Source organism: Vanacampus margaritifer, chromosome 6, assembly GCF_051991255.1.
Source record: "Vanacampus margaritifer isolate UIUO_Vmar chromosome 6, RoL_Vmar_1.0, whole genome shotgun sequence".
NCBI lineage: Eukaryota > Metazoa > Chordata > Actinopteri > Syngnathiformes > Syngnathidae > Vanacampus > Vanacampus margaritifer.
This window is the reverse complement of record NC_135437.1, coordinates 10,773,494-10,796,468: the sequence shown is the minus strand read 5'-3', so window position 1 is coordinate 10,796,468 and position 22,975 is coordinate 10,773,494. Positions and strand designations below refer to the sequence as shown.

General features: G+C 39.6%; 1 protein-coding gene across 1 annotated transcript; it reads right to left on the bottom strand.

Moving 5' to 3' along the window:
- Positions 1-2,158: 2,158 nt before the first annotated feature.
- LOC144054171 (zinc finger protein aebp2-like) lies at positions 2,159-22,536 on the bottom strand. The gene is made up of 9 exons (XM_077569309.1): positions 21,909-22,536; positions 20,628-20,838; positions 20,241-20,348; positions 19,924-20,110; positions 18,769-18,893; positions 11,896-11,963; positions 5,157-5,270; positions 4,227-4,256; positions 2,159-3,739 (listed from the first exon to the last, which is right to left on the bottom strand). Exons 1-9 carry the CDS (start codon positions 22,451-22,453, stop codon positions 3,733-3,735), a joined length of 1,395 nt encoding a protein of 464 aa, XP_077425435.1. The 5' UTR covers positions 22,454-22,536; the 3' UTR covers positions 2,159-3,732.
- Positions 22,537-22,975: the final 439 nt, after the last annotated feature.

The window sequence follows — 22,975 nt, the reverse complement described above, 5'->3', positions numbered from 1 at the left end:
TGATGATTTAATTCTAGCATGACTGCGCACGAACCGCCAGTCTGTCAACAACAATGGCGGATAGCCGTGTCGTTGTTGTTTTGCACAACCTCCTTAGCTTGTTTATGCTTTTACAGCAAAATGTTTTGCGTGATGTTGTTGTACTTGAATCACCCGGCATTGTCACTTCTGCGTTTGTCTCACTGATCTGTATATATTACTGGATAGCCGATAGCCCATACACGCCTGTGCAAGCTGTTGAAGCGACAGGGCAGCCATCTTACTCCTCCCATCTTGCGAGCAGACTACAGTATAAACTACTTTGAAGAGCCCTCTCTTTTTAATTGTTCATTTCCTAGACCGCAATATTAGATTTGGCAGAGTCATCTTTTGTTGAATTACAGTTATACTATAATTACAGTATGTGTCAAAATCTTGGACATGCTTGGGTACAGAACTGCTTTGATTAAAATAAAAAAAAAAATAAAAAAAACAATCGTGCACCTGTTCTGTACCTTTCGCAATGTCTGTTTCATTTTGAGTGTGTGAACGTGTTTTGACCTATGTGGTTGCCGTAGTTAGCAATCCAAGATAGCCAATCTTCTACTTTAGTTCAAGTACCAATGCTTCAGTTTGATTCCAAATAAATCCCGATGATGACACACTCGATCCTACTCCTACCCAACGACTTCCCTCTCCCGCCCTCTTTTGGCTGATTGGGATCTCTGACGGACTTGATGGTGATGGCTTATCAGTAAATTAACATTTTAATATTTTTATGTAGCTGGGCCGCAAAGGGGGAAGGGGGGGGTCTTAAAATAAATTGCTGAGATTAACAGTACTCAATATGGTGTCTAAATTATATGTGCACTTTTGTTATTTGCAGTTACATTTACAATATAGCTGTTTTTTTCTTCCCCCTGCTATTAACAGGGATGTGATTTGACCAAAGTGAAATTATCTGAAAATTTAGCCGGGGGTCTGGGGGCCGCTGGCACCCAGCTAGGTCCAGGGCAGTGCCCTGGTGGGGGGACAAGGAGCCCCCCCGGAGCTCATGGGTTTTCCGTGTTTTTAAGTACTTTCAATGCACTCACATGACAAAGAAATAGACAAAACAACAGCATAAATTTTCAATGTATATTGAACTATCCCATATAAAATGGCAGTTTTAGTCAACTCAAAATCAGTCACATTCAAAAACATTGGACTGCCTTTGCTTTTAAAAACTATCACTGAGAATATCATCATATCTAACTAATGTGATTACTAAGTTAACACATAAATAATGTTGAAGAGTTCAAATTTCATGAACAAATAATTGTATCATGACCAAATGAAAAGTAACTCATATTAGAGCATACCACAAATGTCTTTGTTATAGCAGAAGATGTTATCTGTCGAAGTCATGTGCATACACAATGAACTACAAAAAAAAATAAAAAAAAAATAAATAAAAAATAAAATCGGAATTTTTTTTTTGGGGGGGGAGATAAAAAAAGCGGAATTCCGCGAATTAGCGGAAAAATCACATCCCTGTATTAATAGTCAAATGCTATTTTACTTTATATGTCAGGTTTTAATCCTAGTTGGATGATGTAATATTAAAAATCGTGTCAAGCATGTTAATTGCTTTAAACTTTGCTTCACACGTTGTTACGAGTAATATCATTATTATTGTTATTAGCATTGGTAGTACTCTTTAAAGTTTAGCATTATTACCACATGCTATTTATTTTTATTTTTTGAGAGAGACACATGCTATTTTTAACTGCAGTGAATTGCTAATTAACATTACTCTAAGTATCCGATCTAATATGCACATAAAATAATAAAATATGTATTATTGAATATTGCACATGCATAATAGACAATATTTATCTTTTTGGGGAGTTAAATGGTCATTAACTTTTTAAAAATGCATTTTATTTTACTATTGTAAGTGTATGTATAATCACTACCGGGGGGGTCACCATAGAAGAATCTTGCCTAGGACGAGGGCTCTGCGTGCTGGCCGAGTCGTTAGCACGCTTCCAAAGCTTTTTGTCTAGAGGATGCCAAATAAGGCAGACGATCCATCCTATTATGTAAACAACAAACTCTTTGAAACCACAATAGAAGTATTTTCTGACACTTTCACACCCCGCACCCTCTTCGGTAAGAACAACCTCTATTTGTGAACTCTTGTCATGGCCCTCGTTTTATTAGAAACATGAAACAGCACAACAGACAGTAGAAAACACAACTAGTTTAAAATGTATTCAGAGTGCTTAATCCGCTGGTTTGTAAGAAGTAGGATGTATACAATATTTTCTGTATTTTTCGGACTATAAGTCACACTTGATAGTTTATCTGGTTCCGCAACTTATACTAAGGTGTGACCAGTAAATATTAAAATTACAGCTTGGAGTGGCATCCAAATTCCCGTCCCTAATCGGGTTGACTTTCTGTGCATTACCACCACTTTCTTTCCACCGGTGGTCAGGCACCAAAAGTATTTGCCAACTGAAAAAAAGACAGTAGAAGAAGAAATGGAAGAAGAAGAGGAGGAGGATGAAGAAGAAGAAGAAGAAAAGGAAAAAGAGGAGGAAAAAGTGCAAAGTTTTTTTTCATGGCAACTAAATGTTGTTGTTTTTTAATTGTACAAACATAAAATTACAAACAATAACAATTCAAATCAAGTCAAACATCTCCGTATAAAGAGCCATGCAACACAGAGAACAATTAAGTGTGTGTGAAGTCTGTTGGGAAGCAGTGTGCGCCCGGAGCATATTTACCGGATGAATCCACAATTAGGAAACGGGGAATTTGGGAGTAAGTTCAAGCTCTACTGTTCTTGCAAAATAAATTTTCCCCAAAAATGTGACTTATATTCCAGAGCGACGTTTGTGTTTTTTCTTCTTCATGATGAATTTTTTGACAGGTACGAGTTACACTCTGGAGTGATGTATAGTCCAAAAAATACGGTCGTGTAAAAGGAGGTGTAAAAGAAGTGAAGCGCAATTTGGTGTGCCGGTGCTTAGCAAGTCTTTTTGATAAATAAAGTTGGTCATCTGGAATATCATCAGCAGTCATTGCTTCTGTAACACATGTATATTCTAATCTCAGGTTAATATAGTCAGTCAAAATTACAGCATTTTTTTGTCAGTATAATCATACAAGTGCTTAAGGCAGGGGTAGGCAAGTTCGGTCCTAGATAGCCGCAGTTCTGCACGTTTTTGATGTAACCCCCTCCTCAAACACAGCTGAGAGGCTCCTGCAGAACATAATTATGAGCTGATGATTTGAACACCTGGGTTGGAGGCAGGAGACACCAAAAACATGCAGGACTGCGGCTCTCTAGGACCGAACTTGCCTAGCCCTGGCTTAAGACAATAAAAACACTCCAAGTGTCCCTAATACTGACCATTAAAATTGCTTATCACAGTAAATACGGTTCCATTGCATACACAAATTTACAACAATGACCATTTTGTTCGTTATAAAAATAAGTTACAAATTTGCATACATAATTTACACAAAACACTGAAAATGTCCCAATAAACAGTTGTTACAACACTGAGTGTGATATTTTTTTGTGTGTGTGTTGAAGGGGGGGGGGGGGGGCATTCTTCCAAGTTCTTGATGAAGACAAATTGTTCATATTGTTTTTTTCCCCCATGTCCCATTGCAGAGAACGGCGATGATGAGTGGCCCATCCCAATTAGAAACAACTTCTAAGACCAAGGAATAAGAATTCAGTCCAGAAACGACTCCTTAGAGGCTGAGTGAAATGTGAGAGAGAGCGAGAGATGTTTTTAGTGAGAAATGAGTGATTACAATAAAATTAAATAAAACATGAGCTATGTTGATTGATAGTTGTTTAATTTACATGTATTAACAACTTTATCCATTAAATTGTTATTTTACCCCACTTTTGATTGTATTATTATATCACCGATCACATCATTTGCAACATCAACAACATCCAAAAGAAGGGCTTATTGATCCCCGGAATTCTTTTAGACACATCAATCAAGATGCGTCCTTGATAATGACTTGGAAGTGGGTAGCTTGTCCAACGAAAAGCAATGCGGTAGTAATACTTAGCCAAGTCAGGTTGATTGACCTTTTTTAAATTGTTTTTAAAATGCGTTTTCCTCAACTCAGCGAGTAAAATCGTATGTGGTATCATAAATATGTTACATTTTATAAAACCAAATCATGCTGATTAGATGATGGCAATATACTGCTGAGTGAGTGCAACTTACCTCTGCTTTAGTCGCTTCTGTGGAAGTGCTCTGGAAAGAAATGGAAAGGAACGGCTTTAAGAAAGCACACAAAGTGAATGGGATCTTGTAATGATCACTTTATATAGTGTTTTATTAAGTAATTAACTTACTTTATAAATTAAAAAAAATACCCAAGGATACAGTGGAAAACAAGTGTTGAATCTCATCTCATCACATACAACACTTATTTTATGATTTATGGCCAAAAGAAAATTTAAACCATTTCAAATGTTCTTGTTATTAACTTCAATGCAGGCCAAATTTCTCATATTTTTTGCAGAGAAATCAACAACCTAATTTGTTTGTGGATTTATTGTATTGCAGAACCTTGAAATAAACTTACTGAGACGTGATAATTATATCCAAATATGAAACCAGAGTCCAGTAGGAGTGACTAATGCTAATTCATTTTCAGGTTTTTAAGGTCCAATTAGGATCCACCTGTCTTTGTGACTGATTTGTATTGATTATTAATATTATTAATAGTCATTATAAATATTGTAGGTGGATTGTTCCTCTGTGAGAAATCCCTTTTCAGCTACTTTGTCTTTTCTTTGAATGTAAACCCATTTCTCATTGGGATGAAGGTCTTGCAGAGCTGTAGACAAGAACACCCATTTAATTGTCAAGTCTTTGTAAAAGGTAAAAAATTCATTATATTCAAATTACAGTATATATAATTAGGCAGGTTTGTGTGGCCTTGAAAGTTGCGCTATGTACAACTGTTGACAAACTACAGTAGATGCTTACAACAGGAACTGGTGCCCCCTGGTGGTTCAGACAGCCTCACTGATTAAAAAAATTCAGTATTGAAGGACAACGTGTGTGTTGGCTGGCTAATTGATGGAGCTCGTCTCTTCGATTATGCATATGTGCGGTGAGATTAAATGCCATCACACGGATTCTCACCTGTATATATTTGGGTCCAGCAGCATGGCGGTTTCCTGCGGCAACTGGGACAAGTGTACTACTTTTGTCTTCAGCTGAGATCGCTCCGTTTCATTGACCCACACGTCAGGCAGGCTGTAAGGAAACACATCCACAGAAAACATGGAGTCAGGCCATGAGCTGCAACGTAAAGGAGGGATGAAGGATGGAGTGGCAGTCATGATGAATGGGCCAGCGTGAGTGAAATGGACAAAGAAGGTCTTTTAGTCCCGGGAACGTTAATACTTTTCTCTGCATGAGTGTACGCTGCTTTGACCAGACACACAAGTAAATACAGGAGCTCACGTGAGAACAAGAACAAACATCCCACCAATTGAAATCGGCATGTGACCTATGTGCACATGAAACTATCAAGAGCAATAGGGTGTAGAAGCAGAGCAAACTGTTTCATATCTTTCAGACGGAGGTAAAGGAGGGTGACAAGCTCACGCACACGCACATGCACATGATGTGCTGCAGTGCTCAGCTGCACCTTACTGTACCCACGTCAGCACGGTGGCCTTGAAAGGAGGGAGTGTGCCAGCTTTGGCGTGGCAAGTCAGGTTGCAGAAGACGGAAACAAAGAGCTTAGCGAGTCCACGCTGCCTCCCCCCTCCCTCACAACCCTCCCCCCTCCCTCACAACCCTCCCCCGTCTCCACCCCCAGCATTCCCCTCGTCACTATGTGCGTCATCACTGGAGCCCCCTGAGACAGACGGACACACGCGCGCACACACACCCACGCACACACACACACTAAAAGCAAAACACCCTGCCAAATCGCTTATTCACATGCTTAATCAGTCTGTTTGGTGAGATGGCGTGAAGGTAGTTCAAATGTAGTGCATTCAGGCCGATGGAGGAAGTGTGAAAAAACAAAACAAAACACATATATATATATGCAAGGTTTTACAAAGGTCACGAAAGGGAAATGTATAAATACAACCAATTCTTGAGTGCATTTCCTGTATTTTCCCAAACTATTTACTTGCTATCTAAACAATCCTGCAGGTCAAGCAAGTCAATCGACACAAATTAACATTCAATATTGTTCATTTAACAACTGACCTTTAGCATTAATATGAAATGTATTTAAACACAATGTGTTAATAATCTATAGACTGAATAATTCAATACATCATCAAAGTCCAGCTCATGCGTGAAGCCTGTTAGCATCGTGCTGACTGAGTTTACATTATTATTAATTCATAAGGCAATGCGAGTAAAACAATAATAAAAGATGACAACATTTAATCTTTAAAGCAAAATGCTATTTTCAAGGCACGTTTCCACTCAAATGGAAAAAAAAGACTGAATAAAAAGAACAATGTGTAAAATGTATACAGTGAGGTGGAGGTGTATTTGAACAAGGAGTATTTTGATGTTTTTGCCTTCAGAAATCACCGCAACAGATTTAGGAATGAGTCAAGATGATTGAAGAGCAGACTTCCAACTTTAATTTACGGTAGGTAAGGTTTTCAAAAATATAACATTTACTTCCATTCTAATATGCATGGCACACTTCTGTACCACTTATTAATTAAAACAAAACACTTGATGCTTCCATGAAAAAATTATTTGCAGCCAATGACTGTCTACAGTCTACAGACCACAGTTATCAAATTCAAATTTTTCTTCCCTCGTAATAACAAATATGGTTACAGACGCTCCCCTACTTACGAACATTCGAGTTACGAACAACGGTACATACGAACATGTCTGCGCGCATGTCAAAAAATGTTCGGAAAGAGATGCTGTAAGTTAGATTTTGTATTGCGCACCTTTTTCCGAGTACTGTAGTGCTTCTTTCCGCCGCTAATACCGACGCTTGGCGCTGTGAGAGCTCACCCAGCATTGGAGGCTCAGCAACGTGTCGAGGAGGAGGAAGAAGAAGAAACGCCTGTCGCTCATAGATAAAGCCATCGCAGTCTTCGAGCAGCAAGACCCAAATATTGAACGTTGCACAAAGGTTGCAAATCAATTGAATGATGCCATACAGTGCTACCGCATCATTTATGATGAAAAAAGAAGAAAACTGTGCAATCGTCGTTAGATCGCTTCTTTCGGCCAGTTTCTAGTAAATCCTCCAAGGAAGATACAGTACTCATCAACCCTCATCTTCTTCTCCTCGACCCTCAACTTCTTCCTACATTGAAGTTACAGAGGAGGAAGTAACTTTTGAAGCCCATTCCAGCGACGACGAAGAACCTCTCATGGTATAAAATCCTCCTCTTCCTCCTCCTCCTCCTCCATCAAATCCTTAAGCATCGAGTACATCTTCCAAAAGTAAGTTAAACTTCATTTTATTTATCTTATTACGTACATGTACATACTGTGTGTGTCTCTCGCTCTCTCTCTCTAACATACGTAGTACAGTACTGTACGTATTCTCTTTAAACATAAATTATAATACAAAATATAGCACTGAAGCAACTTACGAACAAATTCACCTTACGAACGATCGCTCGGAACGTAACTCGTTCGTAAGTTGGGGAGCGTCTGTATGTGCGCCAGTCACAATATACAAAAACCTTTGAGCAAAAAATTTCATTCCTAAATGGGAAATTACTTTTTTTCATAATTCAAATGAATTCAAACAGGCAATCAAAACTTTCATTACATTTGGTTTGATTGTTTCGTTTAGGATTTAAGACTTTGGTAAAAAATGAAAATTCCTGATAGAAAAATGACATTCATTAATAATAAAATAAAACAAATGTTATCATAATCCAAATATTTGTGTACATAACTTCTGCCAAAGAATACTGAGGCTAGTCCTTATGTGACGATACCAACATACGTTCCTAGATTACAAATGGCGCACAATTAAATCATTTCAGAATAACTCGTCATGTGGCACAAAAAGGTACACTCAAGTTGCAGTGTCCCTACGTTTTTTTCATTTGATTGTTTTCCATATACAGTAATTACAACAACTGTATTCTGATAGGATACAATGCATTTTGACTTCTGGCTCATGTTACCATAGAAGCAGCAACTTTTTTACACAGCCAACCCAGTACAATGTGCTGTGGTATCTCTTGTTTATATTGAGAGGCAGAGAAGAAAGCGATAAAGAAGAAGCTTAAGGGGCGATGAAAAGAAGCAGCCCCCTGTTGACACACCATTAAGTTTGGCTTGGTCTTGAGTTAGATTCCATGTACAAAGCAACCCTCCAAATGACAAACGGGGAAAGCTGAGTTCGGTAAACATTCAACTGTATTCAGAGTGTCCACGCTCATATGCATTTGCTTAACTTCAGCGTCACCCACAGCATGTCATAGTGACTGTGCTGTAGCACGACCCGAGCCAACAGTCACTCAATCTGCTACATGCATACAGTATATGTATGTGCACGCAAACTCGCTGGGAGACGTCACCCAGTCAGTCAACCAAACCAAATGAAAACAAATGGATGTGTTTTGTTTTCCAGAGGAGAATGTTATTTGTCTTGATTATTGAAGAGGCAGAATTGGTCTCTTTTGGGAGGGCTACCGTGGGGGTTTGCCTGCTTGAGAGAAGTCCATACTTGCAATGAAAATTGATGGCTGCTGCCAAATCGAGATGGTTGCTGAGCTGAGCTGAGCTGAGATGACAGGAGCACTACGTTGAACACAAAGCAGCACTGTATATTAAATTGCTAGCATATTAAAAGGCTTTATTTGGGACTCAGTAGAATGACTGCAAGATTCATATGTCATTTTAAAGGACATCTCTGTGCCCCCCCCCCCCCCCAAAAAAGGGGGGCGGGGGGCAAGCTACAATAGAGGCATTGAGGCCATACAGCACATCTCGCTGCAGCCAAATAAATGTAATACTATTTCACATGAAACAATCATGCATCACTAATATTTGTTTGACCTTGACTGCCATGTTGATCATAGGCTATAGTCGATAGCTTAACACCTATGGCAAGACCTTTTAACATTTAACAGTTGAACTGGATATAAGATGCAGATACCTGCAATTTAGTCAAAAACATTTCAGATATCCACGACTACATTCAATAATTTTCATTGTCATTAATTGCGTGACATTGTTTGTCCTAGGTGAAACGACATTATGGATACCTCAATTTCTCATTTTCCAAAATAATCTATTTACCATAATAACTAAGGCAATTCTTATTGGGCTACAATAAACGTTGAAGTTGGGGGGACATCTATCTGTTTGAGGTGTTGTCATGGTACGGGAAATGTCAGATTGCACAAGTTGTATTGGGTAGTACATCAAAATGTTGTCACACAAAAATCAAATACATTAACAAAAAATACACATTTTTAAATCTTGGACCTTAAAAGATCTTTGCGCAGATTGACACTTTTTTACTCACGACTGCCACCTCTGGCCCAAAGCGTAACTGCTGCATATGTGTCAAGCTCATTCATGGTGCGACAGCCACAGTTGACAAACTCCGCCCCTCCCCTCCCCAAAGAAACTGTGGAGTGTGCAGGGTCCACACACTCTACTATAAAGGGAAGATAAAAGCTGACAGATGTAGTCAGAGTAAAACAGTCAGGGCTCTTCGTACTCATCTGGGCATTGGTGGAGCATGCATGATGTAGAAAAAGCTTTAACATGACCTCTTTTAAAATGCACAATGCACCTTTAACTATAAAAATCTGCTTACAATCAAACAAATGCAGCACAACTTTTGAAAAGTGGCTTGCACAAGAGATGGATATTATCCAGAGTCAATACATGCAGCCAAAGCAAACAATGTGCTGCTGAATGTAAAGAAATTGGATATTCTTCACTGGCTTGGCATGCACTAAAATCTTGGCAAGACATCTCAAGGTCAGGTAGTCATTGGCTGCTTAGAACTTCACAATTCAAAAAGATAGACTACACATTCAAAACAGACAACAAGAAACTCTGTAAAACTGTCTAGTATTGCTTTGAGGTTGACCTTGTAATAAACTTGCAAAATGGGTGTTTACTGGAATCAAATCAGATTCTGTATGTGGAGTGCCTTTCCCCCAAAAAACTTGCATTGCATTGTTAAAACAATTACAGACAAACCCTTTGCAGTTTTATTTTATTTCCCTCATATTCAGTAAAATGCAAGTGCACATAAATGAGGTTAAATCATACCAGTCACAACGTGAAATGAGTCACATGGTGAAATGGCTGGGCACCAACTTTAATAACGTGACTTCCCATATTCACACAGTTGAAATTTCCTTCAGTGCCTAGAAAAAGCACATGCAATGAAAATACCTTTTTTTTTTTTTATTTGGTTGCCAGTTCAATGTTCAATATTACTTACATTTGAGTTGAGATTTTCTTAAATGAGAAAAACTCATCATTTGGTTTCCCTTCACTACTTCTGTCTGTTAAAAAAAAAATCTAAGGAGGAGCATGAATGGATGAAGAATCAGAACAAGAGTTTGGCGGAAGCTTTCAACGGTAGTCTACTTGGTGATGCATCATCCAGTCACCTTGGCTCCCTGCAACCTTTGTCCTTCCCGCAGTACTTACTGTCTTTCCTCTTTTTCCCCCTTTGCTTTACTTTTCTGGCCTTCCTTCTATTCATCATCTCCCTTTACAACTTTTCTGCTTGATTCCACACTTTTCCTCCCGCTCACGTCCCTCTGCTCTATAATCATCTTCAGAGGCTGTGCAGCCAAGTCTTTAATGGGAGTGCAGCAGTGGGTGCTTCCCTCAAGCGACAACATAAACAGACATCACAGTATTCTGTGAAGTGCACTAACAATGAGACGAGCCCCGTTCATAAGCGCAGTGCTGACCCTGCAAGGCCTTTTCAATTGGTCAGTGAGCTTGCACCAAGGTTCCCCTCCACTGAGCTGTGGTTGCAGTGTCATACTACACTGGTATCATACACTCACTCACAACTCTTTCATATGTATGTTAGATTTTTGAAAGCAAGGTCATATTTAACTGATTCTCATTACTCAAGAAGGCTCATGCATGTGAAGTACAGAAATAAATAAATAAAGTCATCACTTGGAAAGACATTTTGTGTTAACATGAAACAAATGATGGTTGCATCTTTATCTGATGTATACTTTATGATTTATTTGATTCATGAAACATTAGCAATATCTTATATCTTTGCTTTATAGGAAAGTGTAACAGAAGTCAAATGTAAGAGTAACAGACTGAATAATCGTGCTATTAAAAACGAATAAAAGCATTGGTTACTGCTTAGGCTCAATTGGAAGAGCCTAGAAGAGGCTGTTTAAGTGCCACTAAACAAACTAAGCTGCATTGTGTTTGTTTACAGAGTAGGTGTGTGGCAGCTAAAGTACACTTCATGTCCCTTAAATAGTATGTTTTTTGTGGAAACAAATATTTGTGTTAGCTTAATGGTGAGTTATAATGTGAAACATAATAGACAGTTGAACAGAACAAGAATGAAGAATTACTGGAGCTGTCACTGGGCACATAAAATGGAGTGAATCAGACATATTGATAATGTCACTAGCCAATGATTACAAAGTACATGTAGCACCTCACCTGCGTATTTTTGGAATATGTGAGAAAGGCAGATTACTCAAGAGTATACCCCCGTATTCTCAAAGAGAACATGCAACCACCACAAAGGAAGGCCTGCGCCAGGATTCAAACAAAGGACCTCAGAACCACTAGTACACACTGCTAAACGGTGTACTCTTTATTAGTTATTTATGTATTCTCATGATAATCCTTTTGTTTTCCAAATTTCCAATTATGGCTCAATCGAAGATGTTTTACTCACATGTCCTCGGGTGTCCAGTGTAAGAGAACTTTCACTTTTCCTGAGCCCTCCTTCCTTTTGGCTAGTACCTACACAGCAACAAATCGAGACAAAACAAACCATTGAGCTACCGCCGATAAATTTGTTTGTTAAAGTTATTTGCGAAGGAATTAACGTCATCATTGTTGTCTGCGCCATCAATGAATAATGCTTAAAAAAACAAAACAAAAGCACACATACGGTAATTGAACCAAGAGATTACTACAGATGGTGTAAAAATTCAAAGCAAGCTGTGATCCAAAAAGCATGATGGAACCATTCTCCCTAGTGCGTAAAGAAACGGCTTCAAAGAAATAATGAGGCTTCTTAATTCAAACACCTCACCGAATGATACGGAGGCTGATCATTAACCACAAGCAGCAATGCAAGGGCTCTTAATAATGCATGCTGGAGCAAAAATGGGTTTCTATTTTCAATTGAACCTGTTCTGTGTTGCCCTTCAATAAAAAAGGGACTGGCATTTGAAGATATTTTCCTGATCGGAAAAAGGGTCAAGCAACTACTGACTCATTGTTATATTTTTGTATCAATTCTACATAGCAACCAAACCAGACCAGAACAGAAAGGGAGATCTGAGTGGAAAGTCTTCACATTCAAATATAACTACAACTACTGTATACCTAAATATGTACCTCCAACTAATTTACTTTTTTTAAGAGCCACACTTCAGCCCATGTAGACTGAAAACTAAATAACATTGTGGGTTGCTGATAGGTAGTGATTGTGATATAATATCACCACCTATCAGCAATATCACTGATAGTCAGTAAGCGTGCAGTGACACTAGTAGTATGTTTTCATGAATTTATAGTCTAATTTGGACCAAACCAGCAAGTCCAACACAACTTGAAAGACATACCCTTCAAGAGCACTCTAACATTTGTTGGTTTACTGCAGCCTTGCAGATTGCCCAGATAATAATTCAAGTTAACAACGATGGACAATAGATCTTTGTAAACAATAAGCAGCAGGGAACTTTTGTGTGGCATAAAGTGATTTGACTACCGCGGACTTTAGTTTAAGTGATGGCAAAAGATTGTTGTGTTGGACTTGTGTCGCTAGGTATAGACCATTTCATGTTTGTAAACAACTGGCACCAGGGTACCTCAAGCGGAAGTCCATGAGCAACTGCTTCTGACCTGAAAGCGATGACAAAAACTTGTGTGTTTGGGGTGGATATTTTATTATTATTTTATTAAAATAATATTAATAATAACAATAATGAATCCAGTGGAACCTGTGGTTGAGGAGGATAAAATGAGTGGATATTGTAAATTATTATATAGCGAAAATAGCAAGACTGCATACAGGCGAAGTAGAAACTTCTGAAGGGGCAGTCTGGGAACCAAAAACTACATCATTGGGTTTTAGTTTTGGGCATTTATCACATGTTAATATGTATAATGTTTGATTGGCTTGTCTTTGAGTATTTTAGAAAAACAAAAAGCTAGCCTGGTAGATAACATCAACTCTCCAGTAATAAAAATAGCACAGGTGCCATTAAGTCGAGCAACAGAAGTCAATTAACGAAGCCATCATTGCATCAAGAGCCAGCAACCACACAGATAATTCGTCAGCAATGTTAATTCAACACCTACAGTTAAATTTAACTCTTCAAACGTACATATATTGGCACACAATAATTATAGCTAAAATAATACTTTTGAAAGTGTTTTGTTACACTAAGATGGAGTCAAAACAACTCTGACGGTAGTTGAAATTTAACATCAGTCAACACTGGTCAGTGTTGTATTTATGGACACTCAAAACAAGTTGCTTTCATCAACACTAGAAATGTTAATATTAAATGTTAATATTAAACTAATGAATAGTGAGTGAAAATGATTTCATGTACCTAAACTCCTTATGTTTGAATGACAATGTTTCCCAGTGACAAGCAAGGAGGAGGAAAATGGTGCTGTCTTGTTTCTCTCAAAATGGAGAAGTGCAGGTGCGAAGGTGGCGCTTAATTACATCTCTGCAGAGTTAATCTAACACTTGGTGATTAACTCTGTAAAATAACACCAGCTCTGGTCAGTGGACACAATTTAACTCTGAAAAATGTTAAAATTACATTTCAGAAGGAAAAAAAATAAACTCCCAAAAATTTAAACTTGAAATTTTAACACTCACAGCTATAGAGAATCCTTAGCCGTCTTTTATATCTGAAATTAACTAAAAAGTCTTCATAATCAGAGAGCGTGAGTACACTTAGGATGGCTTGATGAGTTAGAGTCATGCAATCTGTTCAGAGGAAGATGCCCAGGCAAGCACCCTTTACCTGCTTTAACTCTGCTCCTAAAACAATTGCAGCATGATTGTCCACAATTCCCAACTTTCCACTTGTGAAAATACAGACCAAAAAAAAAGTGTTTTTCAGGCTCATTGGCATTTACTTTACTTAGCATTCCGCCTATCATGCTGTGTCAGTTTACAGTAAAACTGGCTCGGAATTCACACAAATATTGTCGGTAGGAAAAGAGAGAGCTAGAAAAATAACCAGCAGCGTCAAAAATAGCCACACATATAAGCTTTTGCGTCAATCGGCTCTTTTATGATAGGAATGTCTATTTTTAGGATGGCGAATGAGCTCACATTGAAAAAGTTCTCTTACATGCACGAAAATCTGAAAGTATTTTTGCCACCCCTGACTGACTATGGCAAGGATGGAAGCTCAAAAAGGAAAAAAGCAAAAAGATAAAGAACAAGACCTTTGCTTGAAGATTGTCTTTCAACTTACCAGTTTTCACCCCAAAATATATTATGTTTAGTTTTGTAATCTGTTTGGACAGGGTACTTTTCACACACATAGTTGCGGTGGTGAGGTGTACAGTACATTACACACAAATATTTAGCCGGGGAATCAATTGGTGCACAAGTAGGAATTCAATTTAGGTTTGTTAACTCACGACAGGTGGGATTGGGTGGCAGGGTGAGAAAGAATAAAGGAAAGAGTACAGTATCCTGTACTTTGGAAATACTTTATTTTATTGTCTGTACAGCTAATTTTTGTGATGATGACGACAATCACAATACAAATATTTTAATTCATACAAAATTAAGGACAAGCTTCGTCCCGGAACAGATCGTGTAGAATCCATGTTGTTGTGATTTTTTTTATTTTTTGTGTACATAAGGTTGTCATTTAAGACGAAGCACTCCCAGTACTCTTTTCCTCATTAAAAATTCTCATTAGGCACATTTTTTTCCAGCAATCTAAAAAAGTCTCCTTCAAAAAATAAATCCACACAAGAGATTAGACATTTCCGAGGTCAAATAAAGGGCCTGCTAAATTGAGTGTAACAGCTACTTCAATTTCAGAAAAACATAGAGTTGGTTCACGATCACAGAGCAAAGATTTACCGCAATGGTATGTAAAGGCTGAAGATAAATATTTTGGCCTGTGTTGGAGCTGTATTAAGTGATTCGTGAGGTGCCTGCTTTAATGAAGCCATGTCAGTCACACACTAAGAGAGGGAGGAGGTAAAGAAAAGGGGAGGATGAGCGGTTAAAAGTGAACATCAGAGCGGCTCCAAAACAGGCCGTGAAAAATGCAGAACCAAAGACGGGGGAGGGCAGGCCGGTTCTAACTGGGTGTCTCGTGTCAGCGGGTCAAGCACTGGATGACGCAGATGGGCGCAATAACAAAAATATCCCATCATAAACATGGCTGACTTGCTCTGGCGTGTCAGCAGGCTCACTGGCCAAACTCCACAAAACCCCCACAGCTCTGCTCCGTCCCTGGCCCAGAGGAGTCCGCCGGGGCTTGTGGTCTGATGCAGCGCCGCAGTCCTTCTTGCCCACAAATCTCCCGGGCTGGCGGAATAGACAACACACACTCAAGTGGCCCGATCTCATTCTGATACCATGACCCGGACGTTCACCTAAACCCCTTTCCTCATCCTCTTTCGAAAAGCTTCCATCACTCTCCCACCGCACAAGTTTCCCCCCTTTCCAACCTTGCGACCAAAAATGCTTGGACTTCTCTTAAGTTCTTCCCAAGCTCTGTCTTCAGATTTCCCTTACATTTTTCATTTCTCAGCTTGCAGTCAGTACCCAAGGTAAAGCAAGAACAGAGAACAAGACAGCACAGGGTAACAATAACAGGCAACAGCACAAGGAATCAGTCTGCCAAACGTTCACAGTACTGTATATCTTTGCATAATTGTTGGTATGGCCTGAAAACTGATCTATTTAAACTCTTGTTATGCACACATGAGCGCTTTATTTTCTGAACTTCCTTGTATCTTGCAGGCCAAACACCAACATATATCAGACCTATTAAAAGGCGAGTATCCTTTTATTGAGCGCCATTAGTGCATATGATAATGATTTCACTCCCCCTAATGTTCTCCATGCTAATAATCTTACGCATGCATATTGCAGTATAAGAGGCTGCTTAATGCACGTGAAGTGGTGTGTTGGCCACACATGACCAACAAATGAAAGGAGAAAAAAAAACAGAATCTTCTCTTATCATAGCAGTTGTTCTACTTCACATCTCGGGCTCCATTATATAGTGCGAGATCAAAAGCACCTCAGGCGGTTGGTGCCACTATCCCCTTGGAGGGTAAACAACATGCTTTTTACATCTTATGAACACTACTGTTTCTGCAAGGTTAGCCACCACTAGTGACATGCTATAGCATCACAGCACAATTAAAATGCACTATATACGCATGTTAACTTACAGCAACAGTATTCATTCATGGCTACTTTTAAGACCAAACTGAATGAACCGCAATACCCCCCCCCAAAAAAAAACAACAACTCTGTAGGCCTATATATCCTGTATAGACTTTCTAGTATATTTAGATTGGCAGTATTTACTGGTACCTAATTCCCTGTATGTTTAACTGTTTAATATACTCAGCCAATAAAGACAATTGTGACCAAATGTTGATGAAATGGAGTGCATGAATGTTATTGCACAGTGCACACTGCAAAATGTTTTTAATTTCATCATCTTGAAGCAGCAGAGGATATGGCACTCTCTAGTGGAATTGCACAGTAAAAGCTGCCAATCAAAACTCATGATCAAAAAGTTACATTTGAAGGAAATATTGCATTTTTGTTAAAGCTTTTGAATGAACTGATGAAAGAAAATATGGTTTCCATAGGGGCCTTCATACGGCTGGTACAGTCAAGTTTAGAATGACACAAGCACCATGAACACAAACACAATTCAATTGTCTTTCCTGTGAAGTCTGATTCAAAGAAAAACAACACCAAGCCTGGAGGCAAAAAGAGGTTCACATAAAGTGCACAGGGGCGAAAAAAAATAGCATATATCAGTCGATGCGTCTCTAATAGAGAAACTACCACGCCCTCTGCTGACCAAAAATAAAAAGACAATTCAAGACTAGTACGACATTCACAACATAACAAAACCTCAATGGACATACTGACTTCATTCAGGGTTCTTACAGGAATCACCAAGTTAAATTTTAGACCTTTTTTAGACCATTATGAGAACATTTTTAGTCTAACTTTAAGTTATAGCAAGCTGGTGCTTTCTGGCTTTTGCGTGTGACTCGAAGGCCTTCACGCCCAACTTTATATATTTTTTGCATACTTTGCAACGAGCCGAGTGTCTATTGCCTGCTACCTCTTCCAACCAGCTGGAAAACTCTACTTTCAAGCCAATTCTTGTTAAACTGACATTAACCCATTTTACAGAAACACGTCCACACTCCCCATTCTGACTAACTTCATAAACTCGGTGGAAACGAAAACTTGAAAAGTATGGTATGCGGTAGTGGACACACTGAGCCACCTAATTATAATGCCACATTCACACCAAAAGCATAGGGAGCGTTTCGCCTCGCTTTATTCACTAGCGTTTCACTGCCGGAGTGTACACGGGTACTTCCTTTGCGCACACCGGAGTGAGGGGCTTTGCTTTGCTTCACTTATCACAAACACTGTCTCTTCAACAAGTCACTTTTACGCTCATTGGTTCATTCCACTGTCTGTTAGCTCAGGTTTACCCCGCCTCAGAAATGCGACTGATAGGACGGTTGCCCAGACTCTCCGGCAAAGCCGCGAGTGAGTCTGGATTTCCACGCTAAGAACCAGGACTGGCCCTGTATATCGCTAGCCTTAGGGCGATACCTCACATCAGAATTTGGCCAATTTAACATTTTTCAAATCAATACTATTCATCGTCCCCACATGTGTGATTTATTTATTTATTTTTCAAATGATTCACCAATCTCGTGTGTTGAAAATCGCTTTCTTTCTTTGATGATACAATGTTTTTGAGGATGACGACAACACGTGCGTCATCACCAGAACTTGCCACTTCATCACCGCAAGCACGACACCACTTGGCAAAACAAAAATAAAAAAAATAGCTTTAATAATATGAAGGGAAAAAAAGAGAATAAATAATGTAATGATTCCTAATAAGTGATTAAGTAATTCAAAATGAGTAAAACATAACTCTAAAACTTTGTATATTATATATTAAAATGTTGATTTCTTCACATTTATTGATCAAATTTCTAGGGTCATAATATTTACTGTACAGTATTTGAGCCATTGACAAAAATAATCTACTGTTCATTTGAGGCAGCTGTTGTCCGCAAGGGCTGTCATGTTAAATCAAAGTCACTAAACATAGAATATTGTTAATTTCACTCAATGGTTACAACGGTTTCAACATACACTTTCGAGCCTGCTTGCAAAAAGCTCGTTAGTGCAGTGGTTTAGGAATATGCATGCGGTTTGTATGTATACAGGGGGAAAGCATGCTTTCAAACATACTTTAATTTGTCTTTAGATAGATGCTCACGATTGTCTAAATAATAGCGGGAAAAGAGACAGACTCACCGTGCTGTTGAAGACCACACTGTGGCCGTTGCCCACGCTTTCAATATGAGTGGAGAGGTTGAGACAGATGGCTCGGTGACGGATGGCATCCATGGTTTGAGCATCAAAGAAGTCATGGGGCCTCGCTGGGAGGGTAGAGAGAAAGTGGAGGCAGACAAACAATAACTGATACACAAAATCAAAGACAGACTTTTTTAACTTTCTAAATGAGAAGGAGCTGAATTATTTCTAGTAGCATTATTTCCACCATAAAACACATTGTGGTATATGAGCACAATTTATCCCATCATCTTTCGGATTGACAAGAGGCAAGAGATCAACCTATAATGACAGCAGCAAAATAAAATGTCGACTCTAGAGAAACATTCTGTCAGTCAGCTTAGTGAAAGATGCAACAAACTGGGAGATCTTTCATCATGCAACAAGATAATTACCAACACAAACCACTTAATCTGGCAAGAAGTGGGAGATCTTAGACCGGCCAAATGAATCTTCAGATTTAAATTCTATAGAGCCTGCATTTTACCTTCGAATGATGAGATTGAAGAGAAAAGCCCCGCCCGAAAACAAGTGAAAGGAGCTGTAGTAAAAGTTTGTAAAAGCTTCTCAAAAGAAGAATGGGAAAATCTAGTGATGTCAATGGTCTTGCTGCAGTTATTGAAGGCAAAAATTTAATTTTAACGGCTTTAATGTATTCTAAATTAATTTGTTCTTCAATTTAAAAGAATACATTTTAATGGCTTTAATGTATTTTTAAGTTAATCTGTTCTTTAATTTAAAAGATTACATTTTAATGGCTTTCATGTACTTTAATTCCATCTGTTCTTTAATTTAAAAGATTACATTTAATTGGCTTTAATGTATTTTAGTTCCATCTGTTCTTTAATTTTTCTCACAAAAAAATTACAAATCTTCCAAGTGTAGATCCAGACATAAATGCCTGGAAATAGAAAATGAAATTTTGATCTCCTCTCTCATATTCAATTTTCTTTTTCTATCAAAAAGACTGCACTAATACACTCGGAGGGGAATATATTGTCGATAAAAATGCCTCAGGGTACAAAGGTTAGCTGTGAGATGTAATCAGGAGAAATTGGTCGGGTATGGGTGTGTGTGCATATTGTGTAGTGTTAGTGTGCCTTTGAGTTTACGTACGTAGGGAGCACCTGCGTTTGTTCTTGAGCTTCTTCCTCTTGTTGAGGCCAGCTTTGGAGGGTGACTCCTCCTTGAGTTTAGCCTGGCTGGACATTTTGGAAGAGCTTTGCTGGCTGAAGTGACTGGGGACATGGCGAGCTAGCCCACCCTGGGAAGCGAAACTTGCAGTGCAGCCACCAACGACGCACTGAAGTAGAGCACAGGACAAGGGAAATAAAACACAAACTCAACACATACTGGATCTCAACTATGGTGACAACATTATATGTGTTGAAGCCAGTCAGTCATCCTATTTGAATGGCGCTGACAGTTTTTACCTTGAAGGGCTTATCGCCACTGTGGGTCAGCATGTGTCTCTGGAGCCAACTCTGACTGGTGGACGGGGTGTTGTACACCTTGCAACCCTTCCACAGACACACAAACACCTGAAAAGAAAGATGGAGAAGGGAGTGCAAGAAATATTTTTTTTAAGTGTGTTGTTGTGGATAAAAGACGACAGAATGGTGTATGGGAGGTTTGACTAAAATATCTTGTGCGAGGAATTAATTCAATTGAAATTTCAAACAGCACACAGATGAACCAACCCTTACCCTAGGAAAATATGTTTAAAGAACATAAATACAATCTCTTTGAAATGTCTACCATTCGGAATCTGTGAAAGACAGAGCCCAAAAAGGACTTTATTAGCATTCAAATGTACGTACCCCTCCTCTTTGTCCGTCCACATGGACGCCCCGGATATGTTCAGCAAGATCAGGGCTGGAGTTGAAGTACTGAAGACAAAGGTCCCAGCAACAGGAGTAGGCCACGGTCTTAACAGTAGAGGAACTGGCACTGCTCTGTCCGTTCATCATAGCTGGGGTGGAGCGCCCACTTGACACTGTGCTCTCCATCTCCATCAGGGTGCTGCTTATACTGGGCAGAGAGCAGGAGTGGATGGGTCGTAGGCTTGAATATTACAATGACACAGACAGCGGGCATGAATCTTCAAACATTTGCAGGTTTGTGAACAAGGTGCCAATAGGACGAGTCACTTGGAATATAAAAAGTGAAAGAACGCTCTAACTGATTAACCATACGTTGTGCTTCTCAATACTCATGGCACACACATGTGGACAAAAGTATTGGGAGACCACCATGTATGTGCCATGTGAGATCATCATGGTGTTCTGCAAGAAATTAAATAATTTAACTTAGTTGGACCAAAAATGATTTAGTAATAATGCATTTTTGTTCAACCATCTATCCCAGTTACATACTGGCAGGCAAAACAATTAAATGCTATTCCACTAAATAGTAGAAGCTACACAATTAATATGTGTATACATTTTTTGTGATGTTTTTTTTTTGGGGGGGGGGGGTCAAAAATATGCCTTGACTCAATAAAGGTTGCCCATTATAAGAGTTATTTGTGTTATACAGTATGAATTTGAGAAATTAGTGTATAGTGAAGCCCTACAGAACTGTGACCCAGTTTAAAAAATGAATCTCAATATCTCCTCCATTAATTAGTGAAAGGAATAGTATTGCTTTGGTGCCATCTAGTGCCATCTTGGTGCCAATGAAAGAATTTGAAGTAAATTGAGATCATCAATTCGACAAACATAGTGCTTTGCCACCTTTTAGTGTAACCCCCAGCCATATAAACCCCTTTGGGTCGGGTCAACTGATCGATTACTTTTGATATTTGTGGCATGGCTTGATCCCTATGCTTTGCATGAAGCATGGGTTCACTGTATGTATCACTGAAGCAAAAATAAAAAGGGCTAAAATGGGGCAGATTAAAAGAAAGGTGTGTGGGGGGGTAAAAACAAATAAATAAATAAAATGTTTGGTGGGAGGAGTCTGTCAATAGGTGAATCCTCGGGTACAGAAACGCGAGTATGCGGGGGTCAATTCATTTTGTATTTTACCTAACCTTCTTGCCCGAATGGAAGGATGTCGTCCCCGGGGACAAACGACAGCGACTGGCCAAACTTTCTTACCTGTCTTCAGAGTCCATGCGGCTAAGCGGTTCACCGTCAGATGAGGACATCTCCACGCTCGGCCGCCTTTTATCCCCCAGCGCCGCGTCTCCGCCGCTCAGTTTGTCGCCTTCCTCGCAAGTCGGTTTCTTGTCGCACTCCTCCATACCCGAGCACCGGCTCTCCTCCCCGGGCTCCTCTTTAGCATCTTTCTCCGTGTCACAGCCGACGCGCTCTCCATCGTCCTCTGCAAAGTTCTGCTGCGGATCCGACGGCACCTCTTCGGAAGGTAGCTGCGTCTCTCGGGGACTGGGTGTCGCCTCCAGGTTGACCGCTTCTGGAACGTCAATCGTCGGCGCCTCGCTCGCGGCCTTCTCCGCCGCCTCGCCGGCCTCCGCCTTCAGCTCAACCATTTTTGACTCGCCGCAGCCGGCTGCTTCAACTGTTTCCGCTTCGGGTTTTCCGTTGCCCTCGGTATTATTTTCATCTTTGACGGAAGCACAGCTGTCGACAGTCACCGGAGGAGTTACCTCGGAGGCAGGATCCGCCATTTCCGTGGCAGACATATAACGCGCGAAGCACTTTCGGTGTCAAAATTGGACCGTCGGTGGAAGGGGGGGCGGGGCGTCACACAACTTGCCCTGTGATTGGACAGAACAGCCACATTTGTTTGGCATTTAAACGCACCATGTGTTATTGTCATTCTTCAAAATGCAGTAGTGGTTTTTTTATGCCGTCCATAAGAAATAGCTTGACCATTGCAAACTAAATTCTAACATTTGTTCCATGAAACAAATGATTGCGTAATTAAGTCCCTCACAGGGAAGACCCAGACACAAAATGCACTGCCCGTCAATTCACGTATAGTACACCAATCACATTCTGTGATAGCTCTTTTAGTACCCACAGGTAAATTCAGTTACAGTATATTGAGTCAGATTAATTGATTAAGAATTCCTTTGGACACTACAGCCGATCCAATTGGGGGGGGGGGGGGGTGTCAGGAGATAGATCGATAATATTTTTGTTTGTTTTTAATCCAAGAAGTCACACACGTTCTGCATTGAAGAACCACCTTGTTGGTCGGC